This window comes from Magallana gigas, chromosome 5 (genome assembly GCF_963853765.1).
Source record: "Magallana gigas chromosome 5, xbMagGiga1.1, whole genome shotgun sequence".
Taxonomy (NCBI): Eukaryota; Metazoa; Mollusca; class Bivalvia; order Ostreida; family Ostreidae; genus Magallana; species Magallana gigas.
The window spans coordinates 47095203-47111748 of record NC_088857.1 but is presented as its reverse complement, the minus strand read 5'-3'; the positions used below and the strand labels follow the sequence as shown (position 1 = coordinate 47111748).

At 32.6% G+C, this 16546-nt stretch overlaps 2 protein-coding genes across 29 annotated transcripts in view; one reads left to right on the top strand and one right to left on the bottom strand.

Moving 5' to 3' along the window:
* Positions 1 to 9787, bottom strand: part of LOC105344858 (epidermal growth factor receptor kinase substrate 8) — a 36553-nt gene extending 26766 nt beyond the window's left edge. For 11 of the 28 annotated variants that reach the window (XM_066085924.1, XM_066085920.1, XM_066085933.1 and 8 more), the window contains exons 1-4: positions 9466 to 9786; positions 7173 to 7258; positions 1407 to 1430; positions 1037 to 1114 (exon numbers count right to left, since the gene is read on the bottom strand). In XM_066085924.1, the coding sequence (XP_065941996.1) occupies positions 1037 to 1114; positions 1407 to 1430; positions 7173 to 7219 (149 nt within the window). In that variant the 5' untranslated portion in view covers positions 7220 to 7258; positions 9466 to 9786. Of the gene's footprint in view, positions 1 to 1036; positions 1115 to 1406; positions 1431 to 5796; positions 5991 to 7172; positions 7259 to 7549; positions 7573 to 9465 lie in introns of those variants that run through there. The other 17 variants (XM_066085919.1, XM_066085940.1, XM_066085935.1 and 14 more) reach the window with 9 other exon arrangements.
* Positions 9788 to 11919: 2132 nt separating this feature from the next.
* LOC105344859 (BET1 homolog) lies at positions 11920 to 14842 on the top strand. The gene is made up of 4 exons (XM_011452768.4): positions 11920 to 12075; positions 12905 to 13005; positions 13425 to 13481; positions 13622 to 14842. Exons 1-4 carry the CDS (start codon positions 12057 to 12059, stop codon positions 13775 to 13777), a joined length of 333 nt encoding a protein of 110 aa, XP_011451070.1. The 5' UTR covers positions 11920 to 12056; the 3' UTR covers positions 13778 to 14842.
* The last annotated feature ends 1704 nt before the right edge of the window (positions 14843 to 16546 follow it).

Genomic DNA, 16546 nt, shown 5'->3' with positions numbered 1-16546 from the left:
AATTCTAAACAACAAGAATTGCATTCCTCTTTCTGTTGTTTTTTTTTTCTTATAACCTGACTAAGTTTTAATTATATTTATATTTTTGAAATTTGCATATCAATAGTAACAGAAGAGGAAATTATCACATTTATCAAAAAAATTGAGAATGTAAAGATTTAGTGCAACAGGTATAGAGTTGTTCAGAAAATGGCCTCCCATCCAAATACCGTGCACAGATGTCATTTTAGCGATAAAGTTGTGAAAGGAATGTGTTTAACATTATTGACCCTAATAATTACATTGAAAAAACTCAAATTGTCAAACAGAAATGGAGCAAAACTTATTGCATTCGGTGAGAGCTAGGCTTTAAAAAAAATGTCAAGAAATATAATACTCAAGAATTATATGTAAATAGTAATCCTGAATATCAGATTTTTCCCTTGAATTACTTTGGGTGTAGTCCACTCATATTTCACCACAATCACTGCAAAATTTTCATTTTTCTTATACATGTTTCACTCGCGGGAAAAAACCAGGTCAATATACATATTTTAAAGATTTTAAGGCTGTTTCACTGAATAAAGAAAACAGATATTCCATATTCTTGCCTAAAAATAAGGATATAGGAGCTATACAATTACTAAAAGTAGAAGGTGTCAAAGTTCATTATTCTATTCATTGTGAAAAATCAGTCAAGTGTATATAGTATAATATATCATAAACAACAAAATCTGTTACATTCTTTTTCCATATGCAAATTCAAATACAGTAAACCAGTAATCTCCAAGTCAATAACATCATTGAACTTGAATAAATGTTTTAAATGCTTAGATCCTTTAAATTAGTAATGCAATGGCATGTAAATGATTCTAAAGAAAGAAAATTAAGATCACAGTGTATTGATATTCAGAAGTGTCAACCCGGCCATAGAATTTCAGCTAGATAGAATCCCAAAGAGCTGATTAGCAAGTTTTCATATTTCACAAGCTACAAGCATAAAGTCTCTGAATGACCTTGACCTGAGAAGTTATCCTTCACCAGTCACCAAGCTTACCTTGCGGTTGGCATGTCGGATATTCCGAACACAGAGCCATCATAAATTGAACGCCTTGGACTGTTAAAGTCCATTTCCCTATGGTTAACACGGTATAAAATTTCCCATTACTGACATGCAGAAAACACAAACCAACTCATGTCAAATTAGGTTACAAAGCATGCATATCAATAATTTTGTGATGTATATTTGATACATGTTCATGCACTTTCAGATACAAATGTGTATATGCACAGCAAAAAGATTTCTATACAAGAAGCATTCTCATATCTTGAAGGATTACATACCTAATATATTACATCTATTATGTAAATTTTAACCAAGAAAGAAAAGATGTGCAGCACTTGTTGGTGCCACACTAGAAACTTACCTGTGGTTATACGGATCTACAGAACTGAAGAAAGAAAAAAAATATATATATAAAAATTTATATATAGCAGTAACATAAAACATTAGAGCACTGTCATTAAGAGAAAAAGCCCCGTTAAAATGTTCACAAAGAATTATTCCTTAATTAACTAATTATCAATACAATATACAATCGGTATTGACAAGTAAATCATCATAATCAAGACTTTAACCTGGACAATTACATCTCTTTCAGATATAATCTGATTCAAAAGCTTTTTACAACAAAAACCAAGATATCTGTCTTGAGAAATTAATTGAAAGATTGTGCTCACATTTTCTTTGAGTTTTATAAGAACATCCCCTCCTAACACACTATATTGGCTTATACAGGTTTATAATGGTGTAAAAAATTACTGGGTACTAATAACATAATTTTTAGTCAATTTGTAAAAATTGCAAGAATAAACTGCAATATAACCTATATTCATTGATAATAATTGCCATCATCAGTTTGACTTCAGTTTTCTGTCTCTATATTTCCTTATCGTCAACATTTCACACTGTGTCTCCTGGCAGTCTGCAGAAATTGGCAATTCTCATAAAAATTCCAATCTCCACAATTAGCCACCTAGCAATAAGCCTCATAAATAAATACCGGGTACTTGAGTACCATCCCGTATTACCATCAATGAACATCTCTGCCAACTTCTTTCTGGACAATCTCCATTATGTACCAAATTAACGTTTAAAAATCTTGATAGCAATTTGCAAATCCGTGACATCAAAATCTGCAAATTAATCCCATACAAAAATGGTTCTATTGAGGATTAGGTACAGTCTGTCATAAGTAGAAAGTCAATCCAAACAAAAAAGAATGGTCTTTGCAGACCATAATCTACTTTCAACTTGATTGACCAAGCCAAGTAATTATGGAAATTAACCCCTGATTTCTATATCCCAAAACAGAAGACTCAAATTTAAAGTTCTATAAGTGATTAATATCCCTACATAGTTTAGATTAATTCATGTATTCAAACTTATTGTGTAAATTGAAATATATATATTTCAAGTATTGGAATTTTAAACTCCCAAATAAGCAACTTAGGGCATATTAAACTATTATCTACATTTGAAGATAAATATCACACAATCTTTGCCAGCTACAGAGCCTGATATTAAAATTCTTTTATTGTTGCAAACCTAAAAATAATCTTCATCATGGTCTTTAAAATATATGGGTCAGGGTATCCACAGGTATAAATTGGAATAAACATCTCTTATAGCCAGGTATTTCCTCCACCCCTATAAAACTATGAAGAATTGAAGATACGTTCAAGAATAGACACTGTGAATTTTAAAACCTCTTTCAGACTCAATCTGCATGTCAACATTCAACATTCAGTCTCATACAGCCAGACACATGAAATTGTTTCTGGAAATAAATAATAATGAAATCAATGTGTCCCCTGGTATCAATGTTGATCATAAAAAGAACTCAAAGTAAATCTCAAATATTAATGAAATATGATGTGAAATATACAGCTAATTCAAACTGATCATGTTACATGTATAGTGAACTCAACATCTGTCCTTCCCTTGCTCACTTTTCCCACCCCAAAATAATAGAAATTGACAGACTAGTCCACTTCCTCTATTAGGGCGTGGGGGAAAACCGGCATATTCGCTGGTTGTTGATTCTCTGATCTATATCAATATTTATTTGCTTATATCTTTTTTATCAATCTAATAATCGCTGATCACATACCAACTGAAGTCAGTTAACTCCATATGCAAACAAAACTTTATCACTGAACAAGCCTAATTTCACATAACATAGCAGCTATCTAATATTTAAACATCTAGATCAAGATGGAAGCATTATTATAATAGAGAGTATAGATACCTGGCCACTGAATATAATATAAACAATGAATAAATAGCCATCTTTAAAAGAAAGTTTGCCCTTTCAAGAATCACCCAATTTAAATACTTTTTCTCACATTTTAAGGGGTGTTGCTAAAACGCGGAACGGAAAATGGAACGGAAAGCGGAACAGAAGGGAAAACGGAAAATCTTATCTAATGTTATTTACCTCATAGATTTGTTAATCATGCTAAAAGTAAAACGATATACTTTATGTACCTTTTTAATTTTTTTTTGAAAGATTAGCAATATTAGATTATTTATCCAAGAATATTTATTTCCTCAAAATTAACAGTACATGCATTGACCACTATATTTTGTCCCAAAATATCCTCGATTCACTTTTTGCTGTATATTTATATATACCTCAGGGTTCAAGCAATTCTCTTTTAGAAGCATTAAACATTCTCATTATTCTTTCTTTAAAACGTCCTCTCTGGCTTATCAGCCGGTATAAATACACGGCTAAAAATAAGGATGTCTACGGGGTTTTGCATTTCAACAAACCCGGGTGATAGTGTTGAAAAATTGTGCAAGGTCTTCTGAGTGACTTCCAAATGGAGAAAAGATGTCAACATTTTCCATTATAAAATGTGCTGCATGAATATTTTGGGATCGACAGACTATAGTCCCAATATATAATCGGAAAATCAAACCAGGCAACGTCTAGAGCTCTCTATTCGGATCATATGTATATAGCTGCTGGAATAAACAACTGCTTAGTAATGCAAACGTAAACAAAATTGCATTGCTAAAAATACAAGTTTCACAAATTACTAGTTTCACAAATTACCGGGTATTTTAATGTTTACTGTATTTTAATTTTTAATGTCATCAGTCCTACGGTTTTTTCCTTCCATCTCAATGATACTGTATTGTCTGTATGATAAAAGATTCAATTTTGATGTAAGTATATACATGTACATCATATTTGAAATATAAAAATACTCAAAAAATGCATAAAACGCTTTCACTAACTGCGTATGTTACGCTGATATGCCAGCAATACCATATAAGAAAAATAAGTAAAAAGTTATAGCTAATTTGCTCGTTTAATCATGTTAATGTTTCACAATATGTATATATTTGATTTTTCCGTTTCCGTACTCAACTAAAGCCGAATGAATACAATGCTATAATTGATAGACATTCATATGAATATTAATAAGATAACAACATGTTGATAATCATTCATTAGATATAAATAAAAGATACAAAGTAAATCGTTTCTGGCCAGTCTATACCCTTTTTAAGCGATAAACGTGATGATATTTTCCATTCCGTTCCGCTTTCCTTTCCGTTCCGCGTTTTAGCAGCATCATCTTTTTATTTTGAATACAGTAAATTTTTGCATAGCAGTTTTTCATTTCATCAAAACAAATGGATTCAAATTTAAATTTTGCACAACTATGAAAAAAAAATTCTCCCACCTACTGAGCCAAAATTTAACACCTAAACGGGAAAGGGCAATAAGCAAATATTCAAGGATGTTTTTATCAAAATATTGACAAGTCATATTTTTCATTTAGTCTCACTTTATATGGAAATGATGTCCAAAAGCTGCATGAATTCATATTGCTTTCTATAGCATGCAAATTATATTACCCTGTCACACATCATAATTAATTATGGAAACAAAGCGTCTTAATTCTACACATTTGGTGTTCCTTCTTGTAGACTCCCACCCCTGCCGATGGGCAAATGTTGTCACACACTCGCTGAATAGTGAACGATAAACATCTCACTTCATTTAATGTGCATACCTTGTCTGGCATTCCCCCCCCCCCCCCCCCCACTCCCTTGGCAAGAAGTTATAGATTTCATTTTTCTTTACCATTTCTGATACATGTAACATTTACCGTATTTATTGCAATTTAGCGGTTTAAATTTGTGGGGGGATTAAAGGCATGCTGTGTTGATGTTGTTTTTGTTTTCTCTAATTTAATGCATGGGATTGTTTTTAATTGATATCCTTCATACCCACTCCTAAAAACCATTTCAAGATGATCGAGAGGCAAACCACTCCCTATCGATCACTATTGATTGTTTTTATTTCCACATCAGCAAGCATTTATTTTAATTCCAAATTCATATTGTCCATCTAGGTGTAAAATTTCTCAGCCCTATGTTGAAATGGGAACTCAGATTTGGCTGCTTAATGATCCAGTAAATAAGCCCTATATATATCAACCCTTCGTTACACCTCTCCTTGGGGATTAGAAATGAATGACCACAACCCCATGGGTGGAGGCAGTCTGTGGAAGCAAATTCAAATCTATCTTGGGTCTCATTTGTTGTCCAGAACTTAAAAGTCAACACACCTTTCGTTGACCACAGATTAAATTCACATTTGCATGAAAAATCCACTTTGGAGCTCTCATTCCCCTATCACCCTGTGTCACCTTTCTTTTCAATTACTGACAGCCTTTTCTGAAGGGAAAAAAATCTAGGTCAGTAGAATATAGATTTAATGTCTATATACATACCGCCCTGCACCTGTGTAATACTTCATACTGCATTTGCTTCTTATTAATCCTTTATACAATTAAAACATGTGAAATTTGATTCCCAAATGCACCACTTCCTCTTTGTGCACTAAGTTGCACTGTTTCCGAAGAGTTCCAAATCACAGATCATCATCCAAGACCTTTTGGTATACTAGGAGAGCTTTCGCATTCTTTAAATCCCTCTAAATCCCTGAAGTGTCACCCTTGGCAAATCATGCGTGATACCAAACTAGTTTTAAGTTGAACCATTCCAGAAAACACCTCCCATATCATCTGAACTGACGGATGTAATGAATACACAAGCATTGTCAAGCAGCTATGAAAACAAACCCCCTTTTTTATTACGACACATCAATTTCTAAGGTAACAATTAAAGGAATTCCATTCATTTAAAAGCATAAATCACAATTTATTATGGGCAATAAGCAATATGTTGCTATAATTTTTCATCAACCATCCCACATCAAGAGATGATAATTATTGTGAAGAAAATGGTTAAATTCGTCAGCTATATCTGCCATTTTCCCCTTCATAAAAAGGAAAAAATTTTGTTCTAAGAAAATCTAAGTCTCTCTTTTGACCAGTTGGATACATTTGCAATGGCAATATAGATTTTTTTTAAAAATATAAAACAAGAGTTTAATTTCAGTAATCTTGAAAGTTGGTGAATATTATAATGCACTCATTTCAGATAAAATTGTGTTAAGAGACATTGCCAGTAACTCCAACAAAGAATCAGGGGGCCAAAATCTCATTTTCCTATAAGGTGAAAGGTGGACTCGGGTTCAATCACTTTCATAGGTCACCAGCATTTCTCTTTAGATCCTTAAATGTTTGTCTTCAAAACATCTCACTGTGATGCATATGGTTTATCCCAAACAGAGAGGTCAGCCTACTTAATTTCAGGCCACTTCAAAGGTATACACAGGTAGAGATAGACTTAATGTTTTGAATCTCAATAATATAAAACATTGTACTCTAAGTACCAAATTGAAAGTGTGTACTTTTGTTTCAAATTACAGGACCCCTGGTAAAAAATCCATAAGTGCTCATGTACCTTAATCACTTTTGTTAAATTTCTTAATCCTACAACCAGTAACTCAAATTTTTAATGTGTCATTCTTGGATTCTCTCTTTGTAAAAAAAATATCAGGTGTGGTTTTTAGATATGCATGACTGTTTAAACTAGGTATCACATCCAAAGACAATTAGTTTGGGTGTTCACTTTCACTTTCCTGTATGATTAAGAAGCAAATCAACATTAAAACTAAAATAACCAAAAAAACTCTCTAGTTGATGTGTTCATGACTCGATAGAATTCATTTTTGGAGTTAATAAACCTGTGTCACACTCACTTTACAGGGTTAAATCCGTTCCGTCCGTAATGATCGTAACCGTTCATTTCCCTGCCTCTTTGATGCAGTCACTGCATTCCACACACCTGTAATTTAATCAAATAAAACTTAGCATCCAAAAAACATACTGGCTATGGGTATAAGTTAGCACTACTTTCATATTTCTTGTCCAACTGGGTTTGAAATTTTCTTCAATCAAATTTCACGGATGAAGCTGCTCTGGAGAACACATAGGTTAATAGGTGGGGATCAGAAGAGTAGAGGAGCATTTTAAACAGTTCAAACCCACAAGATACATGGTGATCCTCACAATTTACTTTGAACAGAAATCAACCAATCATTCTGACCTTAAAAATACTGAGAATGAAACTATATACCCAGATAAATTCTCTAATTGGTAACGGCATCAAACAGGAAGTGAATTATAATCCAGCTCAATCACTCAACAATGTTAAAAGGCTCGTTCGATTCTTGAGAATTTCTAAGAGGTGACGAGTGGAAAATCAATAATCTATATTTTAATATATACAAGTACATGAGGACCATGGGTTTTTTAAATGAGCATGCAAAATTCATAGAAGCTTACACTACTTCTAGATACACAAGAATGTCAGTGTCTAACTTACCCCTTCCTATAATGTTCCGATATACTTATAAGATTTATAGACTGAGTAAATCAGTTATTTCCTAACCGATGCATAAAGTGCTGAAAGCTAAAAGGCCACCATTTCCTACCCCCAAACATAACCAATTTAAGACAGAAATATTTCACAATTCTATCATACGTATGCATAGAAAAAACACTGACCTGGCATCAGTGATGTTCGTTATATATAACAGACATAAAAAATTATGTAGGGTGTTATCTGTGATACAATACAACTATCATTGAATTTATGTTGTAATCTTATTTTCAGTGGTAAAGTCTGTATCTGTCTGATAAATTCAAGATAAAACGAGTAAGATCTCAATTATCAATTTTATCATTACCGGTAGGTATTCATGATCTGTTATATATTACCGTATACACTTTGCTTCAATGCAAGTACATGTATAACTTAGAGATTAACTTTTTAACATCAGAAAAAAAAAATATAGCTGCATCCTATAAGACCAATAAAAGTTTGAACCTCACTTTTTATAATAAAAAAATTTGCTCCAATAATTATCATAAAATCACATGCATTCTGATTGCTAACATTAGACTTTGAGTGACACACTGAATACATTTGTGCTGCAGAGACATTTATTTCCTCTTCTTACATAATCTCCCAAAGGTTGAGACAAATCATACAAATGGAATATAGCCAATTTGGGATATAATACTTCAAATGGGATATAAATTTGCTTAAATTTTGTATCTATTCTAATGCGGATTTACCATACCATTTGTAAACTATTTTTTTTTCTAGATTGCACTTTAAATTTATATCCCATTCGGGGTACATGTAGTATGTCCCAACTTGTCCAACTGCATTGTTTTAAGGGAGGTCATTCTTCCAAATAGTAGGATTACAGAAAACTGTTTACCAAAAGTGTCACTTTTGATGTTTTTTGAAATTGATTTATGCATGAATAAAAAGTTTTGGCACAAAAGTTCCCCCTTTTTTCTTATATCCCATGTCAGATATATAATAACCTATTAAAAGTGTTCTTAACATGTTTTTAGCAAGTTTGCTGAGGTTGAAAAGGCAAATTGCAAATTCACGTGACCATTGCAATTGTTGTGCATAGTTTTTTAAGGTGTTATATAACATAGTTAAGATTGTATACTTGGGCATGTGTAACATGATTCTATATGGTAGTGGGATGGGATGAAGGGGCCCCCAAAGCACATCTTGAATAATGACAGTTTGAATGATAACAATTAATTTACACCTTTGTAGCAAGTTTAAGAATAATAGATAGATATTTACATAAAAAAAAACTCCTTCTTCAATCTATGATATTTAAAAAAAACAAACAACAAAAACCAGTTGTAACATTGACTTGTGGGATAGTTTCACAGTACAGGTAGTGTTGACAGGTAGTAAAAATCACGTTTGGACGTTATGTGTACACCGGTTGCTTACTAAAAAGGCTATTTTTACTGTAAAAACTCCTAACGTGTGTAATTCAACGACAAATTCCGAGTTTTTACACATGCAAACAGCGAATATAGAGCCCACATGTCAATACAAAATGCAACATGGCGCCATATCCAACACCAAAACAAATCATGCACCTGGGCGAGGTTCTAAAACGAAAGTGTTGAAATGCTAATTTTTCCATCTTCCTTGTATTTTCGACTTACCCGGTATATCCTTGTGCTAATCAACGCCAGAAATTCTGTGAAGTAAGTTATTATCACAAAGTTATGTACACATAAAACACACGATCAACTAAATGCGCTTTGGGCGAGGCTTGTTTAACGCTGTTCCGATCTATGCACACACGCCCTCTTCTCACCTTGAAGGGCTTATTTTTTGTAAATTTTGGATTTTCTTAGCTGAAATTCAACATTCAATGTCTTCATAGTGAAACTTAAAATGCACGTTATTTCAAAATATGATCATTAGTTTACGTAAAATTAGAATTTTTATTTTCTTCTATTGGCCCACACCTGTCAACCTTCCCAAATCGGAACAGCCAAAAAATTAAGTTACCTGTGGACACGTGATCGTCCATTCATTTCCTCCCCCTTACCTTATAACTTTAATAATATACCTGACCGTGGTTTGTAACATCAGTTTATATACATTTGAAAATAATTTTCAGACGAACTTCAGGCGAAAAGTCAGAGAGAGAGAGAGAGAGAGAGAGAGAGAGAGAGAGAGAGAGAGAGAGAGAGAGAGAGAGAGAGAGAGAGAGAGAGAGAGAGAGAGAGAGAGAGAGAGAGAGATTTCCACGTTTCAACAAGCAATAAAAGAGTAGTTTTTTGTTAACCCAATATTAATTAAATAAATGAAGTTAAAAAATCTAAATCCATTTTTTTTTATTTGATATATGGTATCAAGATATCAATGGAATTTTATAAAGAGTCATACTATTCCTGATATATCAAGTCTTATCTGAGAGACAGAAAGAGAAAACATATACTTATTGAAAGCTTTGAAAATTCTTTATCATTAATTTGTAGCTCTTAAATTCTTAATATCTTTTCATTTAATTGTATTTATACATAGCATTAAAATATATAGATGTCAGTAACTTTACACAAGGGTATGATTTTAAAACCATGCATCATCTCACATTGTCATTGTTTATTAAGCTCTATATAGTATTCGACATCTAATTCCGTGATAAATTTGCAGTCTTAATTTAGCATTTGTACTGTTAAAAAATTACTTTAAATTTTTTTATTTACTTATGAATAACACCTTTACACATGTTCACCCTAGCTTTCTTTATCCTCTTATTTTGCAAAAAAATTGACCATCTCATATTAAGGTCAAGATCTAGTAAATGTAAGGTGCCTACAGGTTTATGAAATTCAAGATATAAATTCTTTTAATGATGCTTCATAACAATACCTTTGTTTCATAGGGTGTACCGGGGCTTAAAATTTTGGTAAACACAACGAAAAATCATGTTTTAAACAACCACTTTCTATAAAATATGAAGGATAAAATTCTCGGAGTTTCGTTCATTTCTGACTAATGAAATATACCTAGATATATCTGCCTACAGTCTCTCCAAAAAGGGCATTAAACAAGCTCTTGATCTCCTCTATAAAATGATTTCAAATTGAATATAGGTATCGGGATTACTTTTCCCATGATTAAATATAGAATGTCAAAATATTGTTTTATTTTCTACATAATTCCCTTTTACATCAGAATTGCATGTACACGTATTCTCCTAGCTGAATTTATATTCAGTTGACACATGCGCGGATATAGCTATATTAATATATAGGCCTCTCCGATTTTTTGTTTTAAATTTGACCCCCCCCCCCCCTCCAAAAAAAAAAGATAAATTAAAATCGAGAGACGATACAAAATTGCAGTTAACGCAGATCCACCTGGAAAACAGTACATGATAATGTAGTAATTACCGAATTAGGCATCGGAACCCCCCCCCCCCCCCCCAACAGGGACCAAGCCCGTTTTAACATTAATTTCAATGTAACCATGCGCCGAGAGCGGGGACTCTGTAGCTGCCTCGGGACTCCCTGCGGTAAGCGACTGCTATGCCTCGGCCGGAGCGGGGTCTGCGTAGCTACCTCGGGACGGCCAGCGGTACACGGCTGCTCTGCCTCGCCGAGAGCGGCATGGTTACATTGAAATTAATTTTAAAACGGGCTTGGCCCCTGTCCCCGGGGGGGGGGGGGAATTCTCTGGATCTGTGCATGACTGAAAGGTACATACATGTATATACAATATATACCGGCATGAATCATAAACGACTCGAATTCCTTAGAGCACGATAAGAGCTCCCCATTTAAGTAAGTCTTTAAAAAAATGTATCACAATTACATGTTCTTTATTTATGGTATACCAGAGTGCCGGTTGGTCATCATAGCTTAGCGTCTTTAAGTTAGTGCATTCTTTAGAGATGATTTCATTAACTATTATTTAGTAAAGAATGCCCATATTTAACTTTAAGAAAAGAATATGAAGTTTTAACCTAAATTTTAACATATGAATATAAATGACCGTTCAATATGAAATAAAATAATACGCTTTGAAGAACTGATCGAATTTCGATTAAATTGACACGGTTTTTGTTTTTTGCGGGGGAGGGGGTGGGGGGTCGGTTCGTTTATATCCGTTTAGAAATTTTTAAAACAGCTTTAAGCACCAGTGTGACCATGATTTAGTTACACGTGTTTCGTGACGTTTTACACAGGAAATGCTTGTTTGACAGTCTGGCATTTATTTTTGTTTTCTTAAAAGAGAAAATATGAGACGAGCACATGCAGGTAAGGATAATTAGAATGTTTAGCGAATCACAAAAGACTCATTCACATTATATAAGCTTGAAAATATTTATGTTTACCTTGAATATTGCACGTAAACTCATTTTCAACAATCATATTGACACAAATGATGACATATGTCAACGTTACTGGGCTTGCCTTTTTGGACTTTGTCTCCTCGACGCATCCAAGAAATCAAAATTCCACGAGTACACAAAAAAAATCTGCCTTTGGAATTTTAATAATATAAAGCAATGCCAATCTGAGAAAAGTCAATGAGTGAATATAAAGCTGCAAATATATGGCAATCAATAGTATTTCCCAGTAAAATGAAGTCTTTTGATAGAATTAGCAGACAAAAATGTAAGAGCTTGATAGATTTGTTCATCAATAAAGTTGTTAACAGTTACAATAGACTACTACAAGTGTTCACAATGTATCTCGATCAACAATTAAGATAATCTTTCATTCTTTGTCAGCAATCACAGGCACATGAATTTTTATCAGTCAGTCGCTTAATAAGTCATATATCGAAAAATTCTTCCCTTACTATATATAAATACACCTTGTGTATTTATATATAGTAGGGGTAGAATCTTTCGATATAAGACTTATTATGTGACTGATTGATAAAAATTCAGGTGCCTGTGCAACAATTTACAGCAATAAGAAGTCATCCTACTTATGTATTTTTAGTGCACAGTTAATAAAGAAATTTCTTATTTCATTAACAGTGTGCAGCAATGTTTTAACTTTTACCCCCCCCCCCTCCCCTTGTGCTGTGATTGTTCGTAATCATGTAATTTAAAAATGTAAAATTGATATCTTTTAGGCAATGAAGGGGGTTATTACCAACCCACTGCACAGATGCTGGAGTCAGAGAATGATCGCATGGAACAGGAGTTATCAGGAAAAGTCAAGGCCCTAAAATCTGTAATGATCTACTTCTTCCTCATCTTGATTTAATAGTTTGAAAAGTTATAAATTCTATCAAATCAGTAAATATTTGTATATTTGTATTAGAAAAAGTTGCTAAGGCCATGCAGTAGCAAAAATCAAATAAACTGTGATGTCATTTTGTGCATTTATTTAAAGATAATGTCTGCAGTATTCATTTTATCAAAACTTACAGTAGTAATAAAAAAAACCCCAATAAAATGCATTAATATATATCAAGATATTTATATAAAAAGATAGAGTGTGCTTGAAGATATATAATCATACTATAATTAAAAAGATACAAATATTTCACAACTGTAAGTATGTGAAAATTATTTTTGACCCCGTTACAACATTTTTAAATCGTTTTGTTTTTAAAAAGATTTAATTCAATGAAAACTTTTTCTTTTCAGTTATCAATTGACATTGGAAATGAAGTGCGAGAGCAAAATAAATTCCTAGGTGAAATGGTATTTGAATTTTATTATGTTTATATACAATCAATAGAATAGATAATTCTTCATATAAATTATCCTATTTTTTCTTTTAAAATATAAGTGAAATTTTAAATTAAAAAAAATATGTATATATTATTTTTAATTTCCTGTAGGATGAAGATTATGACAAGTCAGGGAATCTTTTGCTGGCCACAATGGGCCGATTAAAAGCCATCACAAAGTCCGGGGGCCCCAAACTCTGGTGTTACATGCTGTTGTTTTGTTTATTTGTCTTCTTCTTGATATGGGTGATAGTGAGGTTTCGATGATAGTCAGTCCATCAGCATAATGTTACTTGTTTAGAATTGTTGCCAAATCTACATACATAAATGTGTAAACAGTTTTACATCTTATGATGTACAAAACACTAACATGTCCATATCTTGTAAGAGAACAGAATCATTCATTTTTTGGTTGTTGTTTTTTAGGTGTTTCATTTTATTTATTATCAGTACTAAGAATTGAGCCATTTCTCATATGGATATGAGATTTAGTTGAACATTGCATTTTCAATATTCAAAGGTTCAATATAGTATATTGTAGATGTATTTATTTCAAATTTATCCATTAGTTTATTGTATGTGCATTAATATGTAAATTGTGGATGTTGATTGTTTCACCAATACTGCTTTATACACAGTCATGTATGAATAATTAGAGAGGAAAAGTTGCCTCTGAAGGTTTTTTGATTTTCTGTTCATTGATGTTTTCCTTTATTTTAATAATCCATATTCATTCTTATCATATCATCAGCTTTTAGAGTAACATATGATGTATCAATAAGCTATTGGGGAAACAAAATTGTTTCATGGATTTATGTGAGATCAGTAAAATGATTCTGTATTACCAGAATTATAACCAAGCAGAGATAAAACTATATAGAGCCAATGCCAAGATTGTTAGAGTTACATGTAAATGTATTTCAAGTTTATTTTTCTCATTGATAAATGTTTATTAAATTAGTAACATGACTGCATGCTTGCTAATATTGTAGGTACATGTATATAAAACTATTTGAATTTTGATCAACAACTTTAAAAATTATATCTTGCTGAAAAATCTGCTTGATGTAAGTATTTTAATGTAACAAAAACTATTAGTTGTTTACATTCATAAGCTTGAAGAACACTTGTATTTCTTTTTCACCAACATGTAAGAAATGATGTGTACTTTCATTTGACATGTCATTGTATACCAGTGTATGTTTAAAACACTCTAGTCAGGTGAAATGTACATGTAATGTCATTAAATACAGTGGATCTCTATTATAACATATTGTATTACCAATACAAAGAATCAAATGTGAGATGATCATTATAAAGTTGAAATTTAAATAGACAAAGTCACTAGATCAAGGTGCATTCAGAAATTTATTTAGACCAAGTGACAGGGTTACTTTATAAATTTCATTAATAGATGACACTAGTAGATCATCTTTTTTCTATCACATTCCATTGGAAATGCCACCCTTAGCTCTAAACTATTATTTTTATACATTTTACCTTTTAAAGGACTATATATGGTTTGAGCTTAAAATGGCCCCCTAAAATGAACATTGTCATTTTACTGTAATTCTTTGTTTTATTTTGCATTTTTAATAGCTCACCGAGAAGAAATTGGTGGAGCTTAAGCTATACTTGCAATGTCAGCTTAATGTTTTTGGAGCAGGTCCCATATCTAAGTTGTCACTGATTCTACGTTCACAAAATTGCATGGATGATAAGTGCATCTTGGCATATTTAAAGACTTTACAGATTTTGATGCTGAATCTGGGCCATAAATTTTGGATGCTAAAGGAGGTTAAGATTTTTGGAACAGGTGCCCTTTGATGCACGTATCTAAATTAATTACTAATAATTATTTCCCTATCTTCACCAAACTTTCATGGATGGTGCATCTTATGATACTTATGCACTTGACAGGCTTAAATCTGGGCCACCAGCTAGAGGAGATTAAGGTTTTTTGAGCAGATGGTCTTTGATACCATACCTAAGTAACCATGCACTGGTCCTATCTTTACTGAATTTGGATTTAGGTGATAATGTTGATAATGATATAATTAAGGACGTACACTACATGTATGGATGCTAAATCTGAGCCATGGGTTTTAGATGCTGGAGGCCAGGAAAAATAAGGTGTTTTGGACAGCTTAAAGTTTTTGAAGCAGTGCAGGTGAACATATCTAAGACGTTATTAATTGTTCTATCTTCACCAAAGGTGGATGGTTGTTATTCCCGAGTTTTGTAAGTTACACGATCAGAATTACACATTCATACCCAGGCTCACACATCAATGCGGTTACATATTCGGATTTACCAGATTACATGTCTCGATTTTTGTTAACAAGATTACCCTCCATAGGATGATGCATCTGATGCTACTAGTGCACTTTACAGACTCAATGTATGCAGAATCTGAGGCACAGGTTTGGGAGCTGCTTGAGGAGTTAAGATGTTTGAAACATGTCACATATCCATGTGAATAATGGTCCTTAAACTTTTTCATTCTTGCATTGTTGAGTTATAATTATGTAAATGAAGTACAGATTTAACTTCAGATACAGGGTGTGTTCTTGATTATCCAGATGCTTAGACAGGTTAAAGATTTTCGGGAAAATCGGAGTATATCAAATTATATTGAAGTAAATAGTGGCCACACCCCATACAGACATGCACATGTAGTTAATATGTAAACTATTGATTTGTAATATATAGAGGTAGTTTCAGATACAGAACTTGATTTTAATTATCCAGATGCACCAATTAATGGATATGAAACGTAAGGTTAGATTCAGATGAACAACTTGATCTCCATTACTCAAGGACCCAGCTGGTTCTACCTCTTTTAAACTTGCTTGATGGATATGTTTGTTGATATACACGTGTATATCATTTGATCCCTGTTTTTATATATAATTGCATCATAATATATGTTATTATTTTCGAAAACTATCATATGATACCGATACTGTTTTATATAATGCAATATATCAAATGAAACAAAATTGATTCATATAATTTTCCCGCATTATAATACTG

Coding starts and splice junctions, on each gene's coding strand:
- LOC105344859 (XM_011452768.4), top strand. Junction 13,006..13,424: donor AAGTCAAGGCCCTAAAATCT/GTAATGATCTAC, acceptor TTTTCTTTTCAG/TTATCAATTGACATTGGAAA. Junction 13,482..13,621: donor ATAAATTCCTAGGTGAAATG/GTATTTGAATTT, acceptor AATTTCCTGTAG/GATGAAGATTATGACAAGTC.